The 27,231-nt window shown below is 36.2% G+C and overlaps 1 protein-coding gene across 1 annotated transcript; it reads right to left on the bottom strand.

Annotated features, from left to right (window-relative positions):
• Positions 1-24,852: 24,852 nt before the first annotated feature.
• LOC125492853 (secreted RxLR effector protein 161-like) lies at positions 24,853-25,617 on the bottom strand. The gene has a single exon (XM_048635587.2). The coding sequence runs from the start codon at positions 25,615-25,617 to the stop codon at positions 24,853-24,855; it is 765 nt and encodes a 254-aa protein (XP_048491544.2).
• Positions 25,618-27,231: the final 1,614 nt, after the last annotated feature.

The following is a 27,231-nucleotide window of genomic DNA, read 5'->3' as shown; positions in this document are numbered from 1 at the left end:
TATGAGCAATTTGCCAATGAGGAGACCATATATCTTTTACTGGGTTGGTGACCATAAGATTATCGTCTTCAATTTGGAGATGACGAACATTGTTCTAGATAGCTAGTGAAGCCCTTGTTCTAGTGTGGTTGCCTCGACAATGAAAACGGATGAATAATCAAGGTTGAAAGCTACAACTTTGTGGAGGTGCCCATCAACATCTCTAATGATAATATCTGCTGCTGCAGAAGTACCATGAACCGAGTTGTCGAAGTTGAGTTTGAAGAAGAAGGCGGAAAGTGGCTCCCAAGCAATAAGGATGGAGGAAGTATATACCGTGATCAATGAAAGAGGAGAGGAGGGGAAAAACGGGGAGCTAGAGGATATGCAGATGTCAACTGCGTTCCTCAAACTCCATTCCGAAAATAAATTTTTTGCTTTATGTATAATCCTTTAAGCATTAAGAGAATCATCATGAAAGATAATAGAATTTCTTTCCGTCCAAATACTTCATATAAAGAAAACAAATTTGATAGTAGAGGACCTATCATGTCTGATTTTAGAAAACGTATTTAAAAAAGTGGTCTGGTGTAAGGTGTGATGTTAACAATCCTTTAGATCTTGAAACTGGCGAAAGGAGAATGAGATGATGGCACCCCCCCCCCCCAAAAAGATGGTCAATGATTCGTCGTGTATATTTCAAATAGTGCAACGGTTAAAAGGAATTATGTTGCGCTTAGCAAGGATGGGTCTAACCCCAAGATTGTTGTGACAAATTTGCCACATAAAAATTGATAGTTTGGATGGGATATCAAGCTTCCAAATCCAGCGGTGCCGCCATTTTTCTAGACTTGGCATGAGATTATGAGCTATCCAGTTAGCGAATTTTACCGTATATATAAGCCTGAAGCGCTAGGACCCCAAACAAGCTCATCCGGGAGGGGGTTTACCGGAATGGGGATGCCTTGATGCAGCTAATAATTGAATCGGGCAGCAATGGATTTAGTTTGTCAATATCCCAAGTTTTGTTAGGAATAATGAACTCCTTTAGACGAAGATGAAGATCAACCTGTTCTTCTGATAATTTAAGTTTTTCCATTAAATTTTTATCAGCACACCAGTTGTCAAGCCAGAAAATAACTTGGTAGGCATCACCTATTTTCCACCTTATACCTTTTTACATAAGAGATATTTAGAGTAAGATTTTTTTTCCACATGGTGGAATTGAACGCTTTGGATTTACACTGGCCATTAGATATTTTTCTACCATTAGTTTACCTGAAAATTAGTAGGATTGGTAAGTATTTCCTAACCCAACTTTGTTATAAAAGCTTTATTCATAGGAAGAATTTCCCTTAGGCCAAGGCCATCCTGCACTGTAGGAGTGCAAATTTAATCCCACGTAATAAGAGTTGTTGCATTTTTATCTTTATTTTGTCGCCATACAAATTTCATGTAAAGAGTATCAATGGATTTAGCTAAATTCGGAGGAACCATGGTAGAGGCACAAGTATATGACGGTAGAGCTTCAAGATTACTCTGTACAATGGTGAGCTTGTCAGCTTTGGATAGGAAATCAGATTCCCAGAGGTTAATTCTTTGATCAGCCTTTTTAACTATATGAGCAAGGTCAGCTTTAGAAGGATGATGGGAACTAAAGAAGATTCCAAAGTACCTTCTAAGAGAAGAATTGGGCAGCATAATGAAGTGACTAGTCTGAGCCATTTTTCGGTTGGAGAAGAACTTTTTTTAGAGAAAATAATAGAAGATTATGAAAATTCACTAATTGACCGAAAAAGGCCACATAAGTTATCAAGGACAGTTTTTTAGATTTTTACAAGATGAGCTAGTTGCTTTGCAAAATAAAAGGCTATCATCAACAAACATTAGGCAAGGTATGTTGGCAGTTATAGGGTATAACTTAAATCCGAGACCTCAATCTCGAGATTGATTTTGAAGAGTTAGTTTCCGGATGAAAATTTCCATACATAAAATAAAAAGGTACAGTGAGAGGGAGTCACCCTGTCGCAGATCCCTGGAAGGTCGGAACCAAGGGGTATGTTGGCCATTTACTTTGATTGAATAGGAAACATTAGTAAGACATTCCTTAATCCAAAGGATCCAAGTGGGAGGGAAACCAAAAGCCTCTCAAGAGTTTGCTAAAGAAATTCCCACTCGATGCGGTGTCTAATTTTAGCGCATACCACCCTAATTTGTTTTGGGATTTTTGAAATGTATTGAGAGCCTCTTGTGCAATTAAAAGATTGTCATGAATAGAGTGATCTTGAGTAAAAGCATTTTGAAGGAGGATAATGTAATCCCCCGTAAATTTATGAATTTTATAAATATATATATATATATATATATATATATATATATATATATATATATATATATATATATATATATATATAATTTAGAATTAAAATAATTTATTTCTTTAAAAGGTTGACTATTTGAAAGTCAAATGAACTATTTTAAGGATTTAAAGAAGTTAAAATATTTTGCTTAGGCATGTTTTGAAAGAAAAAAACATTTGAAATACTTTTTGGATTTGAAAAAGGAGTCTAAATGAGGTTGAGGAACCCAAACACTATTTAGATTAGGAAAATGACTTCTAGTTGTGTTAGGAGATCCAAACATCAATTTTACTCATTATTAAACTCTATTTAAGTCCAATTGCCTTTTCCTAAGCCCACAAGGAAAACACATATATAAATTCATTAAACCCATAATTTTTTCCCCACACATAATATTTAAAGGTGGTTTAAAGTATTTTAAAGTTGCTGGAAATTATTTGAGTATTGATTATGAATTTATATTGATTGTTTTAGGCGAAGAATTCTCTTTAGGTGACTTTTAAGACTGTTAAAGTGGCCTATCAGTTTGTTTACGCAAGGTACGTATATGCCTGTGTGTTGATTGATGTAGTATCATGATTTTAAGAAGGAAAGTTATGTAGTATCATGTATAGAAACTATGTGAGTTCATATATGATTGCTATTATATTGAATTTTGCATGTTTTATGCCTTTGTGCGAACATGTTAATTATGAGATTTATATCATGTTTCTATGGAAGATTGATGCAAGCATGTTGGTTGGGAACTTTATTTTATTAATTCACATGGGGGAATTATTATATTTATTGGTATGGATCATGATTGAATCATGTTATTCTCTTTTTTATTACTATTTCACTACTCTATGAGGATCGAGGGCCTTATTTGGTAAGTTGATATTGTATACCTTTGAAAGGTAAGTTGGTTGTTAGCTAGGTTCAACAAATACGGAGGGTTGGATTAAAGAAGGAATTAATCTTGGGTTGTAAGTTGTCCGATCACTTATCTAATCCTAAGATAAAAATAAAAATTGTGATTGTTTGATCATGTATTACTTGTGTTGCTTGTGTGTCATTGCAAGTAATGAATGGTAAATCATGTAAAGTGAAACTTGGATAGTAATAAGCTTTAGACTGGTGCACGTCTAAAGTATTGGACAAACATGAGTTGGGGTACAATGGTGAGTGTGCCATGACTTTTCTAGGATCGGATTGATCAGTGTTTCTATTTTTATTTAAAAGGTTCCTCGATATCGTAGGTCATGGGAATACGGAGTCGCGCTCATATTTCGTCTTCCAAAGGGAAGGCTGGTTTTAGTTAGACAACTCGGTCCAGTGACTATTCCATTTAAAATAATAAGAATGTTGTTAAAGTTTAGTTCAGTAAAAGTTATGATATGCAAGTTATTATTTTATTATTTAGGATTTTTTAACTACAATAATACAAACTTTTGCCCGTTCTCACGTAATAATACAAACTTTTGATTAATTTTTAATAATACAAACTTTACATCAAAATTCCTCCAATAGGTCAAGTTGATTTTTAACCTGTAAAAGAAGTCAAAAAAATTACAAAATGATCTTTCTTCTTTCTCCCTCCTCCTCCAACCCCCAACCCACCTAAACCACAACAACTTATTACCTCCTACAACAAGTTAATAACCGATATTGCCCTACTAGAGGAATTTTGATCAAAAGTTTGTATTATTAAAAAATAATCAAAAAGTTTGTATTATTACGAGAGAACGGGAAAAAGTTTGTATTATTCTTGTTAAAAAAATCCTATTATTTATCCCTGTTTACTATATATTTATTAGTATTGTGTTAGGATTGTTTATTTATTTATTATGTATTACTCAGCTTTGCTGATTACGTGCTTTTGTTTGTGTGTGTGTTGATCATGGTTATGCCTTATCGATCTTTTGATGATCCATTCTTGGTGAGCAGACTCTCTAGTGTATTGTCATCTACATGTGTGAAGATGATGCATCATTGGAAGCTTTTGTAGATTATTGATTATTTATCTTACTTTGGTTTACATACTTTATATTTAGTTTGGTTTTAAGTTAACGTTAACGTTGGTAATTGGTTTTTTAAAGTTGATTCTGTTATTAATTAAATTTCAATTCTAAAGTTAGTTGTTATGTCTTCCGCTGCAAAATTCTGAATAAGCCGATACGTTATCATACGGGAAATAATGCTTTAATGATTCTCTAAGTTTTATATTTGAAAAGTATTTTGGAAAAGAGAGAAACATCGGGGTGTTACAGATAATTTCCTGTTGCAGAATAGGACGGAGGCATATTAACTAGTAGTTTCAAAATTGCTTTGTAAATAGTGTTGATTAAACTAATTGGTCTGAAGAGATATGGGGATTCAGGAGCCTCTTTTTTGGGATTGAGGTTTATCAAAGTGTGGTTCAAAGACGGAGGCAACTTACCATGGTAGAAGAAGCTTTGAACGGCAATGACCAGTTCTTTATCAATGATGGGCCAATAAGCCTGATAGAATTTCCACCCAAATCTATCGGATGCAGGTGCTTTAAGCGGGTTAATAACAAAGAAAGCATCTTTTATTTCCTCTGCCGTGACAGGAGTAAGTAAGGAGTACATAACAGACGGAGAGACAAAAGGGTGGAGAAAGCTCAAATCAATTTCCCTGCGCGGAGTGGAATCGACTGTTGAAAGAGTCAGATAACAAATGAGTTAGGTCGTCACGGGAATCAACCCATTTTCCTAACTCATTTTTTAGTCTAAAAATAGTCATGTTAGCCATAGATTTTTTCATTGTATTATGAAAGAAGCGAGAGTTGCGATTCCCTTGATTTAACCATGTTTTCCTAGCAGAACTTCCCCAAGCTTTCTGATTAAAGAGAAGAAGTTTCTCCCTTTGGATAATCAATCGATTTATATGCTTGATTAGAATGTTGTTGAAAGGTTGGTGCCAAATTTTAGTTGTAATTTCTTTATTTTTCATCACTTATAACCAGTTTATTGATCGTATGTTTATAGTTGGTATTAACCCAAGCCTTAAGATCGACCTTAATACATATGAGTTTTTGTTGAATGCGAAAGAATTGAGAGCCTGTAATTGGAATTTTTCCGATTCTTTTTAACAATAGAGTGTGAATGCTTATCTAAAGTCTAGAAAATTTGAAACCGGAATGGAGGTGGCCGATTAAGGTCTCCTTCATTGGAGGAGAAGATTATTGGAGCATGATCCAAGACCGTGAATGTGCCATAAAAAATAGTACTTTTGTTAAATTCGTCACAAAAGGAGTTGTGGATGGCATCCTTATCAATTCATTCGAAAAATGCGATTGTTATTGTATATACCTCTCCAAGAGTAGGCCTGCTAGAGGAATGGGATGATAATAACATTGGAATTAGAGAGAAGAGAAGGTAATAGTTGAAGTTGACTTGATTTTATCAGGGACCCCCTAATTTGTCTTGAGGAGGAAGCATTTCATTAAAATCTCCAAGCAAAAGCCAAGGGAAGGGGAAGGTAGTAAAGTAGTCATTCAAATAATTCCATAACATATTTTTTTCGACAAATTTAGCCGAGCAATAAGTGGCCAAGATTGAATACATTTGTGTGGCTTGTAGAGAACGTAAAGCTGAACCAAAGAGTCATGAGAACAGTAATTTTGAACTGTAATATTGGAGTTATTCCAACACACCCACATTCCACCTACATGATTAACTGGGGTCATCAACTAACTTATTGTGGAAGTGAAGTGCTTTGAGAATTTGGTGGATATTATTATTACTCGTGAGTCGTGAAGGTTTCAATGATGAAGACAATTTCCAGTTTATATTTATTCTTTAGATATATGAGCTCGCTCAGTCAAAGTTTGGGGTTTTTTACCCCCTTGAATTGGATAATCCGGCATAAAATCTTCATATAATAAACAGATTTATGAGATAGATTCGGTTAGTAGGTTTAAAATAAATTTGTTCGTACATAGGCCCAAAATATGGCCTCATTACCTTTCTTCCTCTCCTTCTTTTAGTTTTGAGATGAAAATATAGGTTGTCATAGAAACAAAACGAGTCAGGGGGTGTATAACCACCCATGTGCAAAAGTGAGTATCAAGTACTCAGTTCGATAAGGCTTCAAGAGCTTGGTCATTGAGATAAATTTACATTTGGACTAGTAGTCCATTAGTGATCCAGCCCAAAATTGGATTTGGCGATGAAGAACCAACGAAGAGAGAGATACAAATTTTCTTTTTTTCATCCGATCATTGAATTGATGAAAAAGTGACCCTGCCACAGGAAGGACATGAAAACCAAACAAAAAAATCTATCAACTCATACTTATTTGTACGATATGTCGTATCATGAATCACAACATCACCAAAAATCAAATAATCTCTTTTCATCCTCCCATCTCTAAAAAAAAACTAACTAAATTCCCACAATTATCCAACTGCACGTCATAATTAAAATCAGCCTCACTTGCTTGCCTTTGTACAAAAAACTTTATCAACTGATTTGAGTTTGAAAAATCAATACTTTTAACTTCTCAACAGCAAGAGCATTATAGGCATTACTAGCAGTAAAACCTAGGTTAGGATAACCCCCAACTTTTTTTTTCATAACCCGAATAACATCCGCTACAGGAATTCCACTTCTCTTCAAGTTTGAAGTAAATGCCAACTGCTCAAAACGCACTAATCTATGTGACCTAATATATGACGCTCATGAAGTAGAACCATTCCATGATTATGTCCCAGTACATGTGCAACCAAAGTATAAACACCATCTTTATCAACATGAAACTGCACACAAGCTCTGCAACCAGTTCTATAATCAACTTTTGAATACGATTTTGTCCTACATTATTCACATTCTTAAAAACAACCCTCCAACAAACCATTTGTCTCATACAAACACTACCATCTTTGACCCTACACCTTGTTTTACCCTTACGAACACCAAAACCATTCTTAAAACCATACTCATTGTACAATTCAAAAGCTTCTTCATCATTTTTTAGAAACTCAGATTCAGAACCTTCTGTTGTATTCACAGTTTTAATGATGACAAATAATATTATTGAGTCTAGGAAATTAATTGTGTAAATTAAGTTTTCATGTTGTCTTGAGTATAATTTATTTTATTATAACTTATGGAGAAATGGTTATGAGTTTAACCTAGTCAAGTTATTTAAATAATTATTTAATTTGCTCGAAATATTGAGTGTTATAAAATTGCTAACCTAATTACATGCTATTTTGAATAAAAATAATATCCATGCTATTAGAAAGAGTATATGTTTATTGCTTCCTTATAGATTGCGTGAACTGAAGTTAAGCATAACAAATCCTAACTCGCTGAAGTCTATTGCGAAGAATACTAAAGCCACACTACTACTGCTCCTAGATTCTAGGGAGTCAATTCCTAAAATCTTGGAGGAGTAACCAACTACCCAAGAAGATAGCGCACAACTAACAAACTGCTAAAACTATGGAAAAGTGGTTGGATTCGTGGGTTTAGTGGAGGAAAATTAGCGTGGATATTGTGGCATCAACAGATAGATCATGGGTGAGTTCTAACACCCACGTCTATGTAATGGAGCAAATGTAGAAGCTGCTGAAGATCTCCTATATTTGGCGCATTAACGAGCCAGAATTGAAGAACAACTTCCCAGATTCATTTGTAATATTTTATAAGGAAGTTTATTTTCCGTTTTATTACTCTTCAAGCAATTATTCTTGTAATACTTTTCGAGTGTGGGTTGAGAGAACAAAAATCTTGTATTCAAGAGTGAAAAAGAGAAAGAGAAGAGAGAAAGAGAAGACTTCTAGTGAAGTCAAGTAAGGATAGTCACGTGTTCAGGGTGAACAAGGTGACTGCGAACCGGTTCCTAGAGGAACTAAGTGAGGATTGATTTATAATAAGTTGTAATAATTGTTATAAATAAAAGAGCAAGGTTTCTTCCTTAAGAATTGAGGAAGAGAACCTTGTTAAAAGGATTTTCTTGTGTTCTTCCTTATTATCTTTTCTCTTCATTAGCTTTCAAGTTTTATTATCCGCAAAAAGTTCGGAAATCTCCCAACTAGAATTCACGCCCCCTTTTGTAGATCTAGTGTTTATACTAGACAAACATCTTCTTCAAACTCGACAACATAAGTCTTCTTCCCTAAATCACAAAATAAAATAAATATGACAGGATGTTCTACATGAAATATGTACATGTTCTAAATGAAAATGACAAATGTTCTTTTTCATATATGTACTGTTTCAATATTAAAAGTTCTACAGAAATGTCTGATTGTTCTATATTAAAATGATAATATGTTCTACAAAAATGCCTCATTGTTCAAATTAAAAGGAAATAAGTCTCGTTTCAAGAAAAATTGTACTATGTTCCACATCAAACTGATAAATGTTCTACATGTAATGAATATGTTCAAAATGAAAACGAAAAATGTTCTTTTTAATTTGAATAAAATAGAAAATTCTATTATGTTTTACATTAAATACATACTTGTTTAAAATGAACATAGACTATTTTCTAATATCAAACAATAATGTTCAAAATGAAAAATGTTCACATCAAGCTCATTAAGTTCTACATAATTACTTCAAGCATGTTCTACTTCAATTGGCAATTTGTTCTAAATTCAAAGATACTTGTTCTAATTCAATAACATATAATGTTCTACACATTTATATTCAATTATAAACTGATTCACAAAAATAACAGAAAAAATTCATAAAAATTGTAAACACATGATGTTATGAAATTACTCAAGATAAAAATCATAAAACTATTAAAAAACTTACCAATTGATTTCGGTTTTTTCACCAAATACCCCTGACAAAAAAATTTATTCACCAAATACCCCACTTTTTTTCAAAATTCACCAAATACCCCTGACAAAAAAATTTATTCACCAAATACCCCACTTTTTTTCAAAATTCACCAAATACCCCTAACTTTTAAAATAATTCACCAGATACCCCAAATTTTTAAAAAATGACAAATAATGCCCTTAATGACTAACGGCGGTTAACTCCATTAGTTATAGTGTTAATTAACCTTAAAAAACCTAAAAAACTCTAAAAAACCCTAAAAAAAACCTAACTAATCTAACTCCCTTTCTCTCCCCTAACCCACCACCCCCCCCAACAACCCCAGCCCCACCATCCATCCCCCTCCCCTTCCCCTCCCCCTCGCCGGCAACCCCCTCCCCCTCGCGCCAAGCTTTCCGGCAGCCCCCTCCCTCACTCTCGTCGCGCGTCCCCTCCCCCTCCTTCCTTCGCGCTCCTCTTTCCGGCATCCCCCTCCCTCACTCTCGTTACGCGCGCCTCCCCTCCCCCTCCCTCACTCTCGTTGGTGCCTCCCCTCCTCCTCCCTCACTCTCGCCGGCCCCGCCGCTGCTGCTGTTGTTTTCGCTGCTGTTGTTTCTGCTGCCGGAAAGAGGACGCGAAGGAAGAGGGAGGGGAGGGGAGGCACGACGAGAGTGAGGGAGGGGAGGGGCTGCCGGAAAGGCGGCGTGAGGGGAGGGGTTGCCGGCGAGGAAGATGGGTTGCCGGCGAGGGGGAGGGGAGGGGGAGGGATGGGCTGGGTTGGGTGGTGGGTCTAGGGTTTGGGGGTTGGGGTTGGGTTAATTAGGTTAATTAGATTAATTAGGTTAATTAGGTTAATTAGGCTAATTAGGGTTTAATTAGGGCTAATTAGGTTGACTTAGGGCTAAATAAGTTGACTTATGGCTAAATAAGTTGACTTATGGCTAATTAAGTTGACTTATGGCAAACTTGTAAATATAGGCTAACGGAGCACTAACGTCCGTTAATAGTAAGGGTATCTGGTGAATTTTTAAAAGTTAGGGTATCTGGTGAACTTTGAAAAAAGCTGGGGTATTTGGTGAATAAATTTTTTTGTTAGGGGTATTTGGTGAAAAAACCGAATTGATTTTGAATTACTAACAAGTGAATTAGCAAATTGTGTAGAAGAATTAATAACACAACCTACAATTCAATCGCCAAAAATAACATACAATTCACAAAATCAGCAACACCACAATGCAATTAGTAGCAATCCAACAACAAATTGCAAAATCAAACAACAATAAAACAACAATAAGCAATTAAAATCATTCAAAACTTACAAATTGATTTTGAATTAGGCAAAATTGTATTAACATCTTATATATGTTGAACTTCCAACAAAAATAGCAGAAGCTAAATTCGACATTCACTAGTAGAATAAATGCTATTTGGTGCGCTGATATTGCTGCGGTTTTACCTATACGCAGCAATATAATACGCAAAAAAAATAAAAAAATTGAAAATGACAATATTGCTGCGGTTCCCGCCAAAAACCGCAGCAATATCGTTCAACGGGTCAATTTTGAAAAACATGTGAGTCCCACAACAGCTAATATTGCTGCGGTTTCTGCGTAGGACCGCAGCAATATATTAAAAAAATACTTTTTTAATATATTGATGCGGTCCTACGTGGCAACCGCAGCAATATTATTAAAAAAAATATAAAAATGCGTGTTAGGTTTTTCCTTCTCATTTTGTCAATCCTCAGTCCTCACAGCCGTTTCCTTCCATTCTCTCAACCCTCATTCTCTCAACCCTCTCTCTCCTGTCAACCTTCCATCATATTTCTTCGTCGTCCTTCGAACTCCACTGCTCTCGTCAACCTCGAACGGAGCGACACGTTCTCCTCGAACTCCACTGCTCTCGTCAACCTCGAACGGAGCGACGCTATCTTCGTCGTCCACCAGCCTCGACCGCTCCCGTAAGCCTTCGAACGCAGCGACGCGACGAAGCCGCCAAGCCACCGGCCTCAGCCAGAGTATTCGAGCTCCTCTACCCCGCCGTTCGATCCAGATCTGCCAGCCTTTTGTTTTTTCTCGCGTTTTTTTGGTTATCAGATCTGCCAAGCCACCACTGATCTGTTTGTTTCGATCGTTTATTTTTCGATCGTGATTTTAGTTTTTGTAGATATTTTTTTCATTTAGATATTCGATCTTTTTTTTTTTTCCTTTTTTTCATTTTTTTTCGGTTACTTTTTAGATCTGGTTGTGTTTGTTTTTCCTTGTAGATTTTTTTTCGTTTTTTTGTAGATATTCGATCGTTTTTTTTTTTCATTTTTTTTGTAGATATTCGTTTTTTTTTTTTCCGTTTTTTTTATATATTCAATCATTGATGATCGTTTTTTAGTCTGTATATATTCCGTTCCTTGTCTTTTCGTTTTTTTTCATTTTTTTCTGATTACTTTTTAGATCTGTTTGTTGTTTTTTAGCTTGTAGTTTTTTTTTTGCTTTTTCATTTTAGATAGTTTTTTTTTGTTTTTTAGATTGTTTTTCATTTTACATTTTATTCTTTTGTAATATTCATGTAAATAATTTTCATCTTATTATTAATATATTAATGAGATTCATGTTATTTTATATTCAGTTTGCCTGAGAATTTAATGGATAATGAATGGGTTAATTGTTTGGTTTTAATATTTCAAATTTAATTGACAAATGCAAAAAAAAAAAATTTTACCTGTAGAGGGACATATTGCTGCGGTTTTGGTCTAAAAACCGCAGCAATATTACGTGTTAAACAGATAAAAAAATTAAAATATTGCTGCGGTTTGGCCTAAAAACCGCAACAATATTGGTATATATTGCTGCGGTTTAAAACCGCAGCAATATAATTAATACCTATTGCTGCGCCCTTAATTGCTGCGCGCCCCAAACCGCAGCAATAGGGCACTTTTTAACCGCAGCAAGTAGCATTTATTCTACTAGTGATTTGATCAGCTAAATTCACAAAAATCGACGAGCAACGATCATCATGAAATCAATAATTCGCAAAGAGAAAGAGAGCATTCGAGAAGAGAGAGAATTTTGAACACAATAATGATCAGCTCAAATAAATTTTCTATTTGACTGTTTTTATAGGTTTCTAATAAAACACAAAATGGTGTCATTTTGGTATCGAGAGCACCATGTGCTACGTGTTCCCAGGAGCACCATAAAATTTTCAAACATAGAGACATGTAAAATTGCCATGAAAGTCGCCACAGTCTCTACGATCATCACTGTCATTATAGCAAGACATTTTCCTATTAAAGATTTAAAAAGAATCTAAAATTTATTAATACCCACCTTTCTGTGTATACGAAATCATTGTTTTTACCTCATAATTCGACAACTCAAATGAATATTTTTCTGCCATTCTAAGCACTCGCATATCATATTTCTCTTCATCATACCTTGTGATTGAAAATTCACACTTCAAATTCTTGAAAAAGGTTTCCAACCTAACACATCCAATTCTGAAAAAATACCCTCCAAAAGATAAACAAAACAGCACTAAAATGGCTTACAACTACAAATAATCGAAACACAAAACGCTTCAATCACATTATTCAATTAACTCTATTCGAATGGAGCTAATTAAGATAGAAATAAACCCACATCAGAAATCTGACAATCGAGAAAAAAATGGTGGCAAGTACGGAGTCAGAGAAGAGATAGTAAAGAAGGGGGAAAAATCCTTTTTCCTATTAGAAAAATTTGCCAAAAAAAACCTTTAACGATTTCATTTTTGCGAAAAAAAACCTTATAAAGCATTTTTTGTGAAAACAAACCTAAAACTTTTTTTTTTTTGCAAGATGAAACCTTACACCATTTTCCGGTGTTGACCTATTAATTTCCGCTGTTGACCTTGCAATTTAGTAATTGCACACAATTTTCCCTCCTTTTTATTTAACGTTTTCCCTCTCTTCCCTTCATTAACTCTTATAACACCTTTTGTACTCCCTTCTTTCTCTATCTTCTCACCATTAATTGTTGTTGCACCTACATCCATCAAATCAACCAATTGAAGTAGATTATTAAAGAAAGGTAATTAATCCACTTTGTATTTTAGTCTTTAATTGTTAGTTTTAATTTTGAAATTAATTACTGACAAGCCCATTTCTTTGCTTCAATGGGTGAAGGAAGAAGAAATGGTGAACCACGAAGGAAAAAGAGACGCGGGAATTACGAAATTGTGCTTAAGCAGAGGTAATTCAATCATTTTCGAGGTTTTTTTTTTTGCATATTATGATCATCAATTGAGTAATCTGAGTTAGGGTTTTTAATGGTAAATGAAGTGGGCTTTATGTTCATGGTTTTTTTTTGGAATTTTTTCTGTTTTTGCTGAAAATTTTGAACTTTTTCTCTTTGCCATGGTGATTTGCTCATTTATTCATGTCTTTCTTGTGTTTGGTGATGAATTATCAGGTTTAATGGTAGAGTAGTAGTTAGTGAACCTTGGTATTCTTTCATGGATGCAATTAATATTAGGTTGTATTATGGAGGGCATTTTGTGAGTAAGAAAAACAAAACAACTTATGAGAGGAAGGCAAACGGTGATAAGTCTAAGTTTGGAGTTGCTTTGCGTTTGCATGTAGAAGAGGTCTATTTCTTTGAGTTTACTTATTGGATAAAAACAAACTTAGGCTATGATGATGTAGGAGAGATTTGGTATGGGAAAAAAGGGTTAACTTTGCACAGTGGCAGGGTAATGATTAGTTGTGATGCAGATATTCCTAACTTCCTTGATGCACCTGAGAAAGATGCGTTCTATCACTTATATGTTGTGCACCCTGACAAGAAAGTTGAGGTAGTAAAGACGGATGCTTATGGACCTGGGATGACTTTCTATACAGATACTGAAAACACAGGTGGAGAAAGTGAGCTGGAAAGTGGTGTGAGTGCTAAAAAAACAAATCAGGAAAACATTGAGTCATCAAATAACTCAGAGGGGGTCCACAAGAAGGTCTACAGGAGGGTCCACAAGAGGGTTTATAGGGGGTCCACAGTGCAACACCCTGACACATATGCTCACAGAGAACCCTAGATCTAGTTCCACAAACCAAACAAGATTCTATATAGCTGAAAAAGTTTTTAAACCCACCTCAAACAGTACAACCACCACAACAAGAAGACCCAAGCTGCCCATAAAGACCAACCCGAAAAACCTTACCCCTCCTACACCCCACCAAACACCACAGAAAATACCCCAGCCTACATCTAACCCAACACCACAGTCTACAGCCCAGCCTACACCTCAGGTTGATGAGGAACAATCAGAGAGTGATGGGAGTGATGTATGTTTGAGTGACAATGATTTTTAAGACAGGGATGATGATGATTTGTATAATGAATATGTAGATCATGAGATAAGTGAGAGGGTTACTAGGAGTTTGGGGGGGGGGGGGTTAAGGAATGATACAGAACCTGGGACAAATGAGGAGTTGGATGATGAGGGAATAAAACTTTGTCATGGTGATTAAATTGTTGACAATGATGATGAAGTGGTGAGTAAAGTGGGTTCAGATGATGAAAAGCCTACTTATCCAGAGTTCAATCCAGTGATTGATTTCAAGGGTAAAATTCAGTTAATTAAAAGCCTATAGTTTCCTAGTAAGAAAATCTTTAGGAAAGCTTTGCAACATCATGCAATAGATCATAGTTATGATTATTATTTCTTGCACAACAACCAAAGTAGGGTGAGTGTTTACTGTGCAAAGAGATGTGGGTGCCCCTGGAGAAGAGCTAGAATTTTAGAGTGCACTTGCAAGAGTAGGAGGAAATGCAGGTTCAAGATACACTGTTGCAAGTTGAAATTAGAGGAAACTTGGCAGATTAAGAGTATCAGACTTAAGCACACCAATCTACCAATTGAAAGCTGACATCACAATACCTAGCTGAGAGGTATCTTGAGGATTGGAGGATGACCTCACTTGGAAACTAGCTGCCTTCATCAAAAGGGCAAGGAGGGAGTGTGGGTGTGAGATAGGGTATTATAAAGCTTGGTATGCAAGGAAAAGAGCTTTAAAAATGATTTTTTTGGTGATACAGTCTTGGAATATGAGAAGGTATGGGATTATGCAGCTGCAATTAGGAAGTATAACCAAGGTAGTACTGTTGTGGTCAAGGTTGAAGGCATACAAAATCCTCCACCACTCTTCCAGATACTATATGTTTGCTTGAAAGCTTGCAAAGAGGGCTTCATGGCAGGGTGTAGGCCCATACTTGGAGTAGATGGGGCACATTTGAAGGGAGCTTACCCTGGCATTCTTTTGACAGCTGTTGGGAAAGATGGTAATAATGACATCTTCCCAGTTGCTTAGGCTGTGGTTGAGACAGAGAACTCAGATACTTAGTGTTGGTTCGTACAGCTGCTAAAAAATGACATATCAACTGTAGCTGATTCAGTGACATGGGTTTATGAGCAAGATGAACTCACCTATATGTCTGATAGACAGAAGGTATGATCTTATCTTAGTTTCCTAAATTTATAAATCCCTAATAATGTAAGCTAATGAAATAAAATGCTTCAGGGTCTGTTAGATGCATTCAAAACTGTCATGCCTCAAGAATAAACCAGATATTGTTGCAGGCATATCTGGAGCAACTTCAAGAACAAGTTTCCAGGTGTTATCTACAAGGAGCATTTCTGGAAGGCTGCAAGGTCAACCATAGCGGTATGAAGGCAATTAATTGTTTGTTACTTACTGCATATTGTTTAGGAAATTTAGTAAACTTATTTTTTTTGTCTTAAACAACATCATTTCAAGAGCCATATGCAGGATATAAGAAAATTGAATGAGGAAGCCTATAACTACTTGCAAGCTATTCCAACAATTCACTGGTCAAGACATGCATTTAGCTCAGCTTCAAAATCAGGCATGTTACTCAACAACTGTTGTGAAAGTTTCAATAATGTTTTAAAAGATGCAAGGAGTATGCCTATTTTGCAATTGATGGAATGGGTTAGAAGGTATGTGATGTCAAGGTTTCTTGCAAAGAATGAAAGGTTGAAGGCTTTCACTGGTGTGATTATGCCAAGTGTTGTGAAGGTCATAAACAATGGACTGCAACAAGTGACAAAAATGAGACTCGTTCAGGCTGATATCCATGAGTTTGAGGTAGATGAAGAAGGTGACACATATATTGTCAACCTTGACACCAAATTTTGAGCTGCAACAGGTGGCCTTTAATGGGAATTCCATGCTGGCACGCACTAGCTTGCATCCAAAAGAAAAGAATGGATTATGAACCATTTATCCACCCTGCATATCATGTGGAGACATATGCCAAATCATATTCTCCTTCAATGAGAGCAATGCCTGGTCATCAACAGTGGGATGTTACTCCATATCCTAGGCCACTTCCCCCTCCACATAGAAATATGCCTGGAAGGCCTTTAAAAAAAAAGGAAGAAGGAGCCTGGTAAGGATGAGGAGAAGAGGAATGTGCAAAGGGCCAAGAAGCAAAGTAGGTGTAGCAATTGTTTAGGACTACGACACTATGCAAACAAGTGTCCTACTCCTCCGACCCAGAAAGAAAAAATAAAGCCAAGGAGACCAAAGAAGAATACAACTCCAACCACATCAACTCCATGCACAGCAACCACACCTACATAGGCCACTACATCTGCAGTAGCTACTTCTCAGAGAGGGAATAAGTCAAGGTTACTGACAGAGGTGCTAAGTCAATCTTCACAGCACTCTTTCACTACTTCTGGACTAGCATATACAACACCTTCACAAACTTGAGCAAGAGGGGTTAAGTTTGTTACCATTAGAAACTTCCAACCTGCTATGTATTTTGCATTAGGAACCTCTGTTGGTGGAATTTTGCATTAGGACCAATTAGTGGTATTTTCCATTAAGACCAATTTGCATTGTTATTGATGCTCATTTTAAGGTGTTTAATTGCTTGAATTATTTAGGATCAAATTGTTTAATCTATACACTATGTTCCTTTGATTTTGTACCATGTGTATTTGCAACAAAGCATTTTATGAATCATTTGTCAAGAAATTCCATTTCATTCCCATTGGTAGACCTAAAAGGTCATAACTTACAACACTAAATTTAAACCACATTAACAATTCTCTAACATCCTACCCATATAGTTTCACAATTATGAAACTGAATATTACAGAAACAACAACACAAAATGCAACACCTTTTAACCCCCTATTTCCACTACCCCTATGCATCTCAATTCCATTTCGATCTCTTCAAAGCATGCTTCTTTAATTTTTGAACCTCCTCAAACAATCTTTTCTTCTCATGTTCATTGCACTCAAACTTGATCTAAGTATGTTCAAGTTAGTTGCAATTCTATGCTTCTCAGCCACTAACAATTAATCACATCTTTTTGCCACTCAGTAGGTTCCTCATCCACCCACTCGAATGTCTTGCTGCCTTGTTGTCCTGTTTCATGATTGTAAAACTTGCAAGCCAAGAACCTCCTTCCTAGATTATCATGAATCCTAGATATTTTTCTTGCACATTGGAACCCACACGCACACTTTTACCATTGGAGCTGTAAGAAAAGTAAGTGGATGAAATTCTGGAAATTCACAGAATTGAAGAGTATATTAGTAGACAATTGAGAGAATTGAAAATTAGGGCAAGAATAAAAATTACTGGATTAATGTTGGGGAAGAAGAAGGAAAGAGAAATTTTATTCAGAAATTGAGGATTAGGGGAATTAGGGTATAGTTATATAAGGTGGAGAAGAGAGGGAAAACATGAAAAAAAAAGGAGGGAAAATTGTGTGCAATTACTAAATTGCAAGGTCAACGTCGAAAATTAATAGGTCAATACCAAAAAATGGTGTAAGGTTTCATCTTGCAAAAAAAAAAAAAATAAGTTTTAGGTTTGTTTTTGCAAAAAAGGCTTTATAAGTTTTTTTTCGCAAAAATGAACTCGTAAAAGGTTTTTTATGACAAATTTTCCTTCTTTTTTTTTTAGCCAGAAAGAAAAACTAGGGTGGAACCCAGGAAACAGGTCACCCTAAAGCATCCTTGCGGATGATCTGGGAAAAGGAAACTTCAGAAAGATTAAAATAGTAACACAAATTGGAGGTAGAATGCCCATGATAAGCCATCCAATCAGCAGCATAATTAGCTTCCCGATACACATGGTGAATTGAATAAGAGTCAAACTTTTGTAGATCCATCTCAGCATCCTTAATAAGGGTATAGATAGACCAGAGGATTTTCCAGACCCTTTTAATAGCTTGAATAACCGATAAATTATCACCTTCTATGATAATGTTTTTGACTCCCAGAAAAGAAGCTCCTCGAATAACTTCTCTTAAACCCCACGCCTCAGGTACTAGAATAAACAAGTTCGGCGGGATATAATTAGCACAACTAAGCAAAACCCTCCCTTTCGCACCTCTCAGGACAAAACCATAGGCAGCATAACCATCTTGTAATACAGACCCATCACTAGTGGAAAAATAAGGAAGGGCTACGTTAAAAAAGGCCTTTAGGGCTGTGTATTTTGACAGCAGCCCTTTCCATAGCAGCCCTTCACTTTTTAAGTAGGGCTGCGCTTTTCAAACGCAACCCTTCACAACGAAGGGCTGCGTTTTTTACTAAAAACACGGTCCTTCATGCTTAAAAGGGCTGCGTTTTTTATTTGACCCAAAAAAATGTAAAAAAAGTTTTTTTTTTTGCATTTTTTTACTCCTAAATTTATCTACTCATGTTGATATTGTTTAAACAATCCAAAACAGAAAAGATTGAACCCACAAATTTGAAATTGTTCTTACAGCAAAGCAAAAAGCACAATTTGATATAGAGAAATATTACTAAAAACAACATAAAATATGTCTAATAGATTAATCTAGTATACTAGTATAGTTCTATGATGCTGCAAAAATTGTTTTTTCCATTCGTCAAAAAATAATAATTCAAAGAGGTAGATTATTCATGAATTGCTGAATAACCTTCTGCCTAGCCTCCATCCTCTTCAACAGTTTCATCTGCTCGATCGAATACAAACACCATTCATTATCCGCCATCACCATTTATGCGCAACCGGCGAATTCACCACAACCTGCAATAATACCAGCCTGCTCAGCTTCACCAATTCTCCTACAACACTGGAATAAACATCAAATTATAAATTAACAAAAACATCAAATTAGTTCCACAAAAAATGAATCCAACAAAACTTAAGATTTTTATGGCATAATGTCAATAATGTGCAAAAAAATAAGAACCCATATCACAAAAGAACCCCAAAATCTGAGATTCAAGAAAGAGAAAGTACCTGACAACAACAATCTTTGCACAAATTATCCGTTTTCTTAGAGCAATATTGCCCTCCTTGTTCATCCATCAACAACATTTTCTCCGCTAAATCTTGCGCAGTATTCAATTTTGTCGACATCACAAAAATGTTGTAAATTTTTCGAATTAATCTCAAACCGCAAAAATTTATCAAATTTCAAACGAAACCCAGAAATCTCTCAATCTCTCTTACAACAATTCACCAATTTTTCACACTATTTCTATAGGATTGGGAGCTTAATCAGCCAAAAAGGACGAAACCCAGAAATATAAAATTACTCAGATGGGCGAATTTGGGGGTGATTCGATTTCCCAGAAGTGACAAGAAGAAAAATCTGAGAGTTTTTGAAGTGGGAAAAAATCAGCTTATATTGAAGGAAATACTAAGTAATTAGGAAAGAAAGAGAGTATAAACTATAAATTATAAGTCGAGTCCTAGAAGTATCAGCAATGGTATTGGAGAAGAGAGAGATTGAGGAGAGAGAATTTAATGAGGGAGAAGGAACGAATTGAAGGACGTGAGAGAATGAGGGAGAGGAGAGAGAATGAACCCTTAAAAAAAGGCCCATAAAACGCAGCCCTACAAGCCATATAGGGCTACGCTTTTTTAAAAAACGCAGCCCTTTATGGCTTGTACAGCTGCGTTTTTTAAAAAACGCAGCCCTTCACTAAAAGGGCAGCAATTTTCTTTAAAAACGCATCCCTTCATAAAGGTAGGGCTGCGTTTTAAAGAAAAATGCAGTTCTTCCAGCGCAGCCCTTCCTTTTTTTCCCTAGTGCATCAAAATTAAGTTTCACACAATGGGCAGGAGGAGGTGCCCAAGAAATCTCAGCCCTGACTGATCTTTTATGACAAGACCGATTAATCGTCCCATGAGCAGACCCACCGATGGTCAAATCAGCCTTATCCAGTTTTTTAATGAAAGTCGGAATCATTTCCCCTGGTGATCTAGGGGAGATAGTTTCTTGTCGGAAAATAACTTGGTTTCTAGCATACCAGATGAACCACCAGACAATGGCCATAATCTGAACATCATGAGACCCACATTTAGATTTCAGGGAACAAAGATAACCAGCAAAAGAAGTGGAAGTACCAAAATTAGGAAGGGAAAGGACTACCCCAGTCTCACATAGTGTCTCCAACACGTCCTTCCCAAAAGGACAATCTAGAAATAGATGTTGATCAGTTTCTACATGAAAGTTGCAAAACACACATTCCAGCGGAAGATAAACATGACTACTTTCTAATCTCTTCTTTGTGGGTAACCCATTTTGACAAATCCTCCAAAGAAAAAAAATTGATTTTAGGAGGAATATCAAGGTGCCATATCCAATTATAAGGAACTTTATCAGGAGGGTTCAAACCATACCCTTGAAGCAAAGCAACCCCAAATTTAACCGAATATTGACCATCAGCTGTTAATGCCCAAAACACCTTATCTGGCATCCTATTAGCTGAGACAAAAATTTGAAGAATAGGAGCAACAACCGAAGCTGGAACAAATTGAGATAGAAGATCTCGAATCCATTGCCCATTATCCATTAAAAAATGGCTCACTTTCAAATCCTCCGATCCTCGTAAGGGCACACTTTTATGAGAGATCGGCACATTAAACGCCCAATCATCATGCCAAAAAGAAATAGATTCACCATCTCCAACTGTCCACCTACGCCCTTGTTCAAAAGGGTTTCGCAAATTCATTAACTTACGCCACTGCCAAGAAACATTGGCCTTAACTTTATACGTAAATAAACTTTCATGCTTTAGATATTTGTGTCTGACTAGCTTAACCCACAAATTATCAGGCATTCTAATGATTTTCCAGAGGAGCTTTAGTTGCAAGGCTTGATTATTCACTAGGGGAAAAAAAAGGAAGGGCTGCGCTTTTTCTATAAGCGCAACCCTACTAGTGAAGGGCTGCGCTTTTCTTCAAAGGCGCAACCCTTCTGTTATGTAGGGCTGCGCTTTTGAAGAAAAGCGCAGCCCTTCTTAAAAAAAATTGAAATAAAAAATTTGCGGGCTTCAAATATATTATCCCTCCTTCTCTCTCCTCTCTCACGTCCCTCCTCCCTTTTCCTCCTTCTCTCTCCTGTCCCTCCTCCCGTTCCTCCTTCTCTCTCATCCTCTTTTCTCTCTCAAAAACTCCCAGAAACAAACACGATAAAAAGCCTGAAATGATTTGCATTAATCATGCCGACGGAGTCCGATTGCCTATTGTGATACCTTTTACGCCGTGACATATAGGCTCTTTAAGCCACGCGAGTTCGTTTAAGGCTCCAAATAGGCATTTTAAGTATTTCCGAATTTCATTATTTTCTTAATTATGTATTAGGGTTTTGTTTTATTTATTTAAACATTATTAGGTCAATGTTTGGAGGCAGTTTTTGACTTTTCAGATCTATAATTTCTTAATCTTTGTTTCGATTAATGTTCTTGTATTTTCAGATCTATAATTTCTTCTCTCTGTATATTAGTTTTGTTCCTTTTTTTCATTTTCGTTTCGTTCTTTTTTTTGTTTGTTTTGGGTTTAGTTGCATTGTAGATCTATAATTTCTTCTCTTCAGTATATTTGGGTTTAGTTGCATTTTAGATCTATATAATTTCTTCTATCCTGTAATTTCTTCTCTTCTGGATTTGGATGGTTTACTTTAAAGTTTAATGCAAATGTTAAAATTCATAAAATGTGAGATTAATATATGAGTAAAAAAATGTCCAAAAAAAATTTTTTTATTATTTTTTTTTGGTAGGAAGGGATGCGCTTTTTAGGTAAAAGCGCAACCCTTCTAGCTTAGAAGGGCTGCGGTTTTACCTAAAAAGCGTAGCCCTTCCTTGTGAAGGGATGCGCTTGTGTAGCGCAGCCCTACTTAAAAAGTGAAGGGCTGCTGTCAAAAAGCGTAGCCCTACAGGCCTTTTTTAGCGCAGCCCTTCTTCATTTTTCCACTAGTGATTGACTTTTGCCTTTCTTAAACCTAGGCCACCAAAAATCTTAGGTTGACAAATTCTATCCCATCCAACCAAGTTAGGGGATTTAGAATCAAAATCTTCATTCCACATAAAATTTCTATAAGATTTATCCAAAGAGGACAAAATAGAAGGCAGAAGAGAGAAACTTTGCATCTGAAAGTTCGCCTTAGAAGCCAGATTTGACTGAATTAATATAGTCCTACCTGCTTGAGAAAGCGAATTAGCTTTCCATTTAGTTATTTGAGTCGCCACCTTTTCTTGGAGCGAGCTAAAAGTGGCATTGGTTACTCTACCACTAACGATTGGACATCCTAAGTAATTTCCCAAAGAGAATGAATTGTCCATCTATATAGAATGCGCTGAAATTCTTGCAACAGAGCTGGAGGGGTATTATCAGTACATTGAAAAGCCGACTTATGAAAGTTAACAAGTTGTCCTGACATGGAACAATACTTATTTAGAATATCTTTTATAGCATGACAACTCTCAACTCTTGCTTTGGCAAATATCATAGTATCATCAGCAAATGTTAGGAAGGGGATATTTACACGAGAATACCCCAAAGTAACCCCTACTAATCTTAAATCAGGTAAACTAGCTTGGAAGAGGAGACGGGCAAGAATCTCCGCACATAATATGAAAATATAGGGAGATAGGGGATCGCCTTGACGAATGCCTCTAGATGGAGAAAACATTTCACCCGGGATACCATTAACCAAAACTGAGGACGAAACCGTAGTGATACATTGATTCATCCAGGAAATCCATTGTTCACAAAAACCCAATTTCCGGAAGGTTTCGAGAATGAAAGGCCATTCTAATCTATCATAGGCTTTTTCCATATCAAGTTTGATAGCAAGCTATCCCTCCTTACCCTTCTTATTTTTGAAAGAATGGAAAACTTCATGAGCTAATAAGATATTATCCTGAATTAATCGCTCCGGGACAAAAGCCCCTTGAAGAGGGTGAATGATTTTTACCCAGTACACTTTTCAATCTATTGGCCATAATCTTTGAAATAATTTTATAAATCGTAGAGCAAAGACTTATTGGCTTGAAATGGTTTGGATTAGAAGGATTATCTATTTTGGGAATTAAGGTAATAAACGTATGATTTATCTCTTTAAGAATCTTTCCTGAATGAAAAAAAGCCTTAATGGCCCTAAAAACGGAATTACCAACCAGGGGCCAATATTTTTGGAAGAAAAAAGAGGTAAACACATCCGGACCAGGAGCTTTATCAGGAGCTAAATCAAACATCGCTTCTTTAACCTCCTCCTTAGAGACAGTGGAGCAGAGAGCAGCATTATCTTGGTCTGAAATAATGCTTTCAAGCAACGAGAAATCAGACTCTATATTGAAACAACACTCACTATTAGAGAGAAATCGTTTTATAAAAGCACTTGTAAAACATTCCTCCACCATCTTTGGGTGCGAGATTAAATTATTAGCGGGATCTAGAACGAAAGTAATGAGATTACGATTACGTCGAATAGAAGCACATGCATGGTAATATTTTGTATTAGCATCACCAAGTTTCAGATTGTTAGACTTTGCCCTTGTCTTCCAATATTCATTTTGGAATTCAAGAAGTTTACAATGCTTACGTAACATTAAATTTTACCTTTGTCCATTATCTGAATTTGTAATTTACCTAGCTTTCCTTCAACAATCTTGAGCTGTCGACTAATGTTACCGAATCTTGTGGTAACCCACTTTTTAGCTTGGGATTTTAACAATTTACATTTTTTAGTTAGCAATACATATTAGAACCCTGAAATCGGTGAGACCAAGACTTTTGTACAATAACTTCAAAGTCCTTTCGAGTAGACCATAACTTATCAAATTTAAAAGGAAGGGATTTTAGACTATTTGGGAGCTGCAACAGTACCGATATTGGGCAATGGTCTGAAGATGTAAACGAATTGTGCGTGATTTTAGCACTGGGTTCAAATTTCCCTTCTTATTATAATAGGTTATTGATCTATTAGACACCACTTTTGTAAAAATTGATGAACGGTTAAAACTGCTTAAAAATAATTCTTAATTGGAAATAAAAATGACAGAACGTCATAAACTCATAATTATTATAAAATTGAGAGGATTATAGAGTATTGAGAAGAAAAGATGAGGGAGAAGATTATAATATTCACCTCATGGGGTATATATATATATACACACAATAATGGGAGAGTTTAGAGTTACGTAATGCGAAAAGTCATGAGGGGATGTTAAAGGTTAGGTAATGCAAAAGGTTGGACATCCACCTATAATTATTCCATGCATAGTAATTATTACATAACACTCCCCCTTGGATGTCCAACATATAAAACATGTATCATAATGCACATAAGATGATGCTGCCTCACTAAAAACCTTATCAGGAAAAACCCAGTGGGAAAAAACCATGGTTAAGGGAAAAAGAGTACAGCGCGCATTAACTCCCCCTCATAAAAATATCAGTGAAGTTCTCTAAGAGAACGCATTCCAATTTGTCGAACCAACCTCTTAAAAGTAGCGGTTGGAAGTGCCTTAGTAAATAGATCTGCCAAATTTTCACTTGAACAAACTTGTTGAACATCAATATCGCCACTTTTCTGGAGTTCATAAGTGAAGAAGAATTTTGGTAAGATATGTTTTGTCCTATCGCCTTTGATGTATCCTTTCGAGAGCTGTGCAATACATGCTGCATTGTCCTCATACAAAATTGTTGGAGTCAACCTCTCTAGCCCACAATCTTCTTGTATATGCTGGATTAGAGATCTTAACCACACACATTCACGACTAGCCTCATGAATTGCTAGTATTTCTACATGGTTGGAAGAAGTGGCTACAATGGTTTGCTTCATTGAGCGCCAGGAGATGGCAGTACCACCATGTGTAAACACATATCCAGTTTGTGATCGAGCATTGTGAGGATCAGATAAATACCCTGCATCTGCAAAACCAATCATTGCTTCTTTGAGTAGAGAAAAGAATAAGTCCTTACCTTTGATGGGGTAACGAAATATGTGCTTAATTCCATTCCAATGCCTTCGGGTAGGGCATGAGCTAAACCTTGCTAATAAATTAATAGAAAATGATATGTCAGGCCGTGTATGACTAGCAAGGTACATCAATGCTCCTATTGCACTTAGATATGGTATTTCAGGACCAAGGATGTCCTCATTACTTCCCCGAGGACGAAATGGATCATTATTTACATCAAGTGATCTAACTACCATCGGACTGGTCAACGGGTGTGCTTTATCCATATAAAATCTCTTAAGCACCTTGTCTGTGTATGATGTTTGATGCACAAGGATTCCATCTTCAGGTGCTCAATTTGTAGTCCTAGAAATTTTTTTGTTTTTCCAAGGTCTTTCATCTCAAATTCCCTCTTCAAGTATTCTATTGTCACCGAAATCTCTTCGGGAGTTCCGATGATATTTAGATCGTCAACATATACAACAACAATAACAAAACCTGACTCAAATCTCTTTATAAAAATGCATGGACTAATAGGGTCATTCTTATAATTTTCTTTCAACAAATATTCACTAAGGCGATTGTACCACATGCGCCCAGATTGTTTCAATCCATACAGGGATCTATTCAATTTAATAGAATATTGTCCTCGAGATCCTGAATTTGCTGCTTCTGGCAGCCTAAATCCTTCCGGAAGTCTCATATATATCTCATTATCCAATGGGCCATACAAGTAAGATGTGACTACATCTAATAAGCGTAAATCAAGTCCTTCTCTTACTGCCAAACTGATCAAGAATCTAAAAGTAGTCGCATCCACCACAGGGGAGTAGGTCTCCTCATAATAAATCCCAGGTCTTTGTGAAAATCCTTGTGCAACTAAACGTGCTTTATATCTTACAATTTCGCCCTTTTCATTTCTCTTGCGCACAAAGACCCATTTATATCCCACTGGTTTAACACCTGCAGGTGTGCGGACTACTGGTCCAAACACTTCTCTCTTTGCGATAGATTTTAATTCTGCATCAATTGCTTCTTTCCATTTTAGCCAATCATCTCTTTGTCTAGACTGGTCCATGAATCTTGGTTCTTGATCCTCTTCATTATTCATGACATCAAGTGTTATATTATATGCAAAAACATTATCGACGTCGACTTTATTTCGGTTCCATTGCATGTTATTCCAGACATGACATAATTTGTTGAGATCTCTTCATTTTCAGGTACCTGAATTTCTTCTGGAATAATATTCTTTGTCATGTCCACGATCTCTTCTGGAGATCCACTAGAATGTGTCAGATCTTTGGAACCAATTGGTCTACCACGTTTTAAGCGTGGTTTTGAATCATTAGCAACTTGATGTTGTGCTCCCGGGACATCAATTTTTATAGGAGCATTCACAGCTGGTATATGTGACTTAGTCACTCTATTTGGGTCACAAAATGCATCTAGCAGTTGATTTGCTAAGTTCTGTAGATGAATTATCTTTTGAACTTCTATTTCACATGTCTAGTACGAGGATCAAGATGAGATAATGATAATTCATTCCAACTGATTTCCTTTACCAGCTGTTTGTTTTCTCCCCTATATTGGGAAAACCGACTCGTTAAAGTGACAATCTGCAAAACGAGCCGTGAACAGATCCCCTGTTGTCGGCTCTAAATATTTGATTATTGATGGGGATTCATACCCAACATATATTCCTAACCTCCTTTGAGGACCCATCTTAGTACGCTGTGGTGGAGCAATTGGAACATATACAACACATCCAGAAATTCTTAGATGGGAGATATTTGGTTCCTGACCCAAAACCAATTGTGATGGGGAGAACTTATGATGACTTGTTGGCCTCATGCGAATGAGTGCTGCTG

The sequence above is a fragment of the Beta vulgaris genome, chromosome 8, assembly GCF_026745355.1.
Source record: "Beta vulgaris subsp. vulgaris cultivar EL10 chromosome 8, EL10.2, whole genome shotgun sequence".
Classification (NCBI taxonomy): domain Eukaryota; kingdom Viridiplantae; phylum Streptophyta; class Magnoliopsida; order Caryophyllales; family Amaranthaceae; genus Beta; species Beta vulgaris.
Note: the sequence above shows the minus strand (reverse complement) of the source record. Positions and strands in the feature narration are given on the sequence as shown.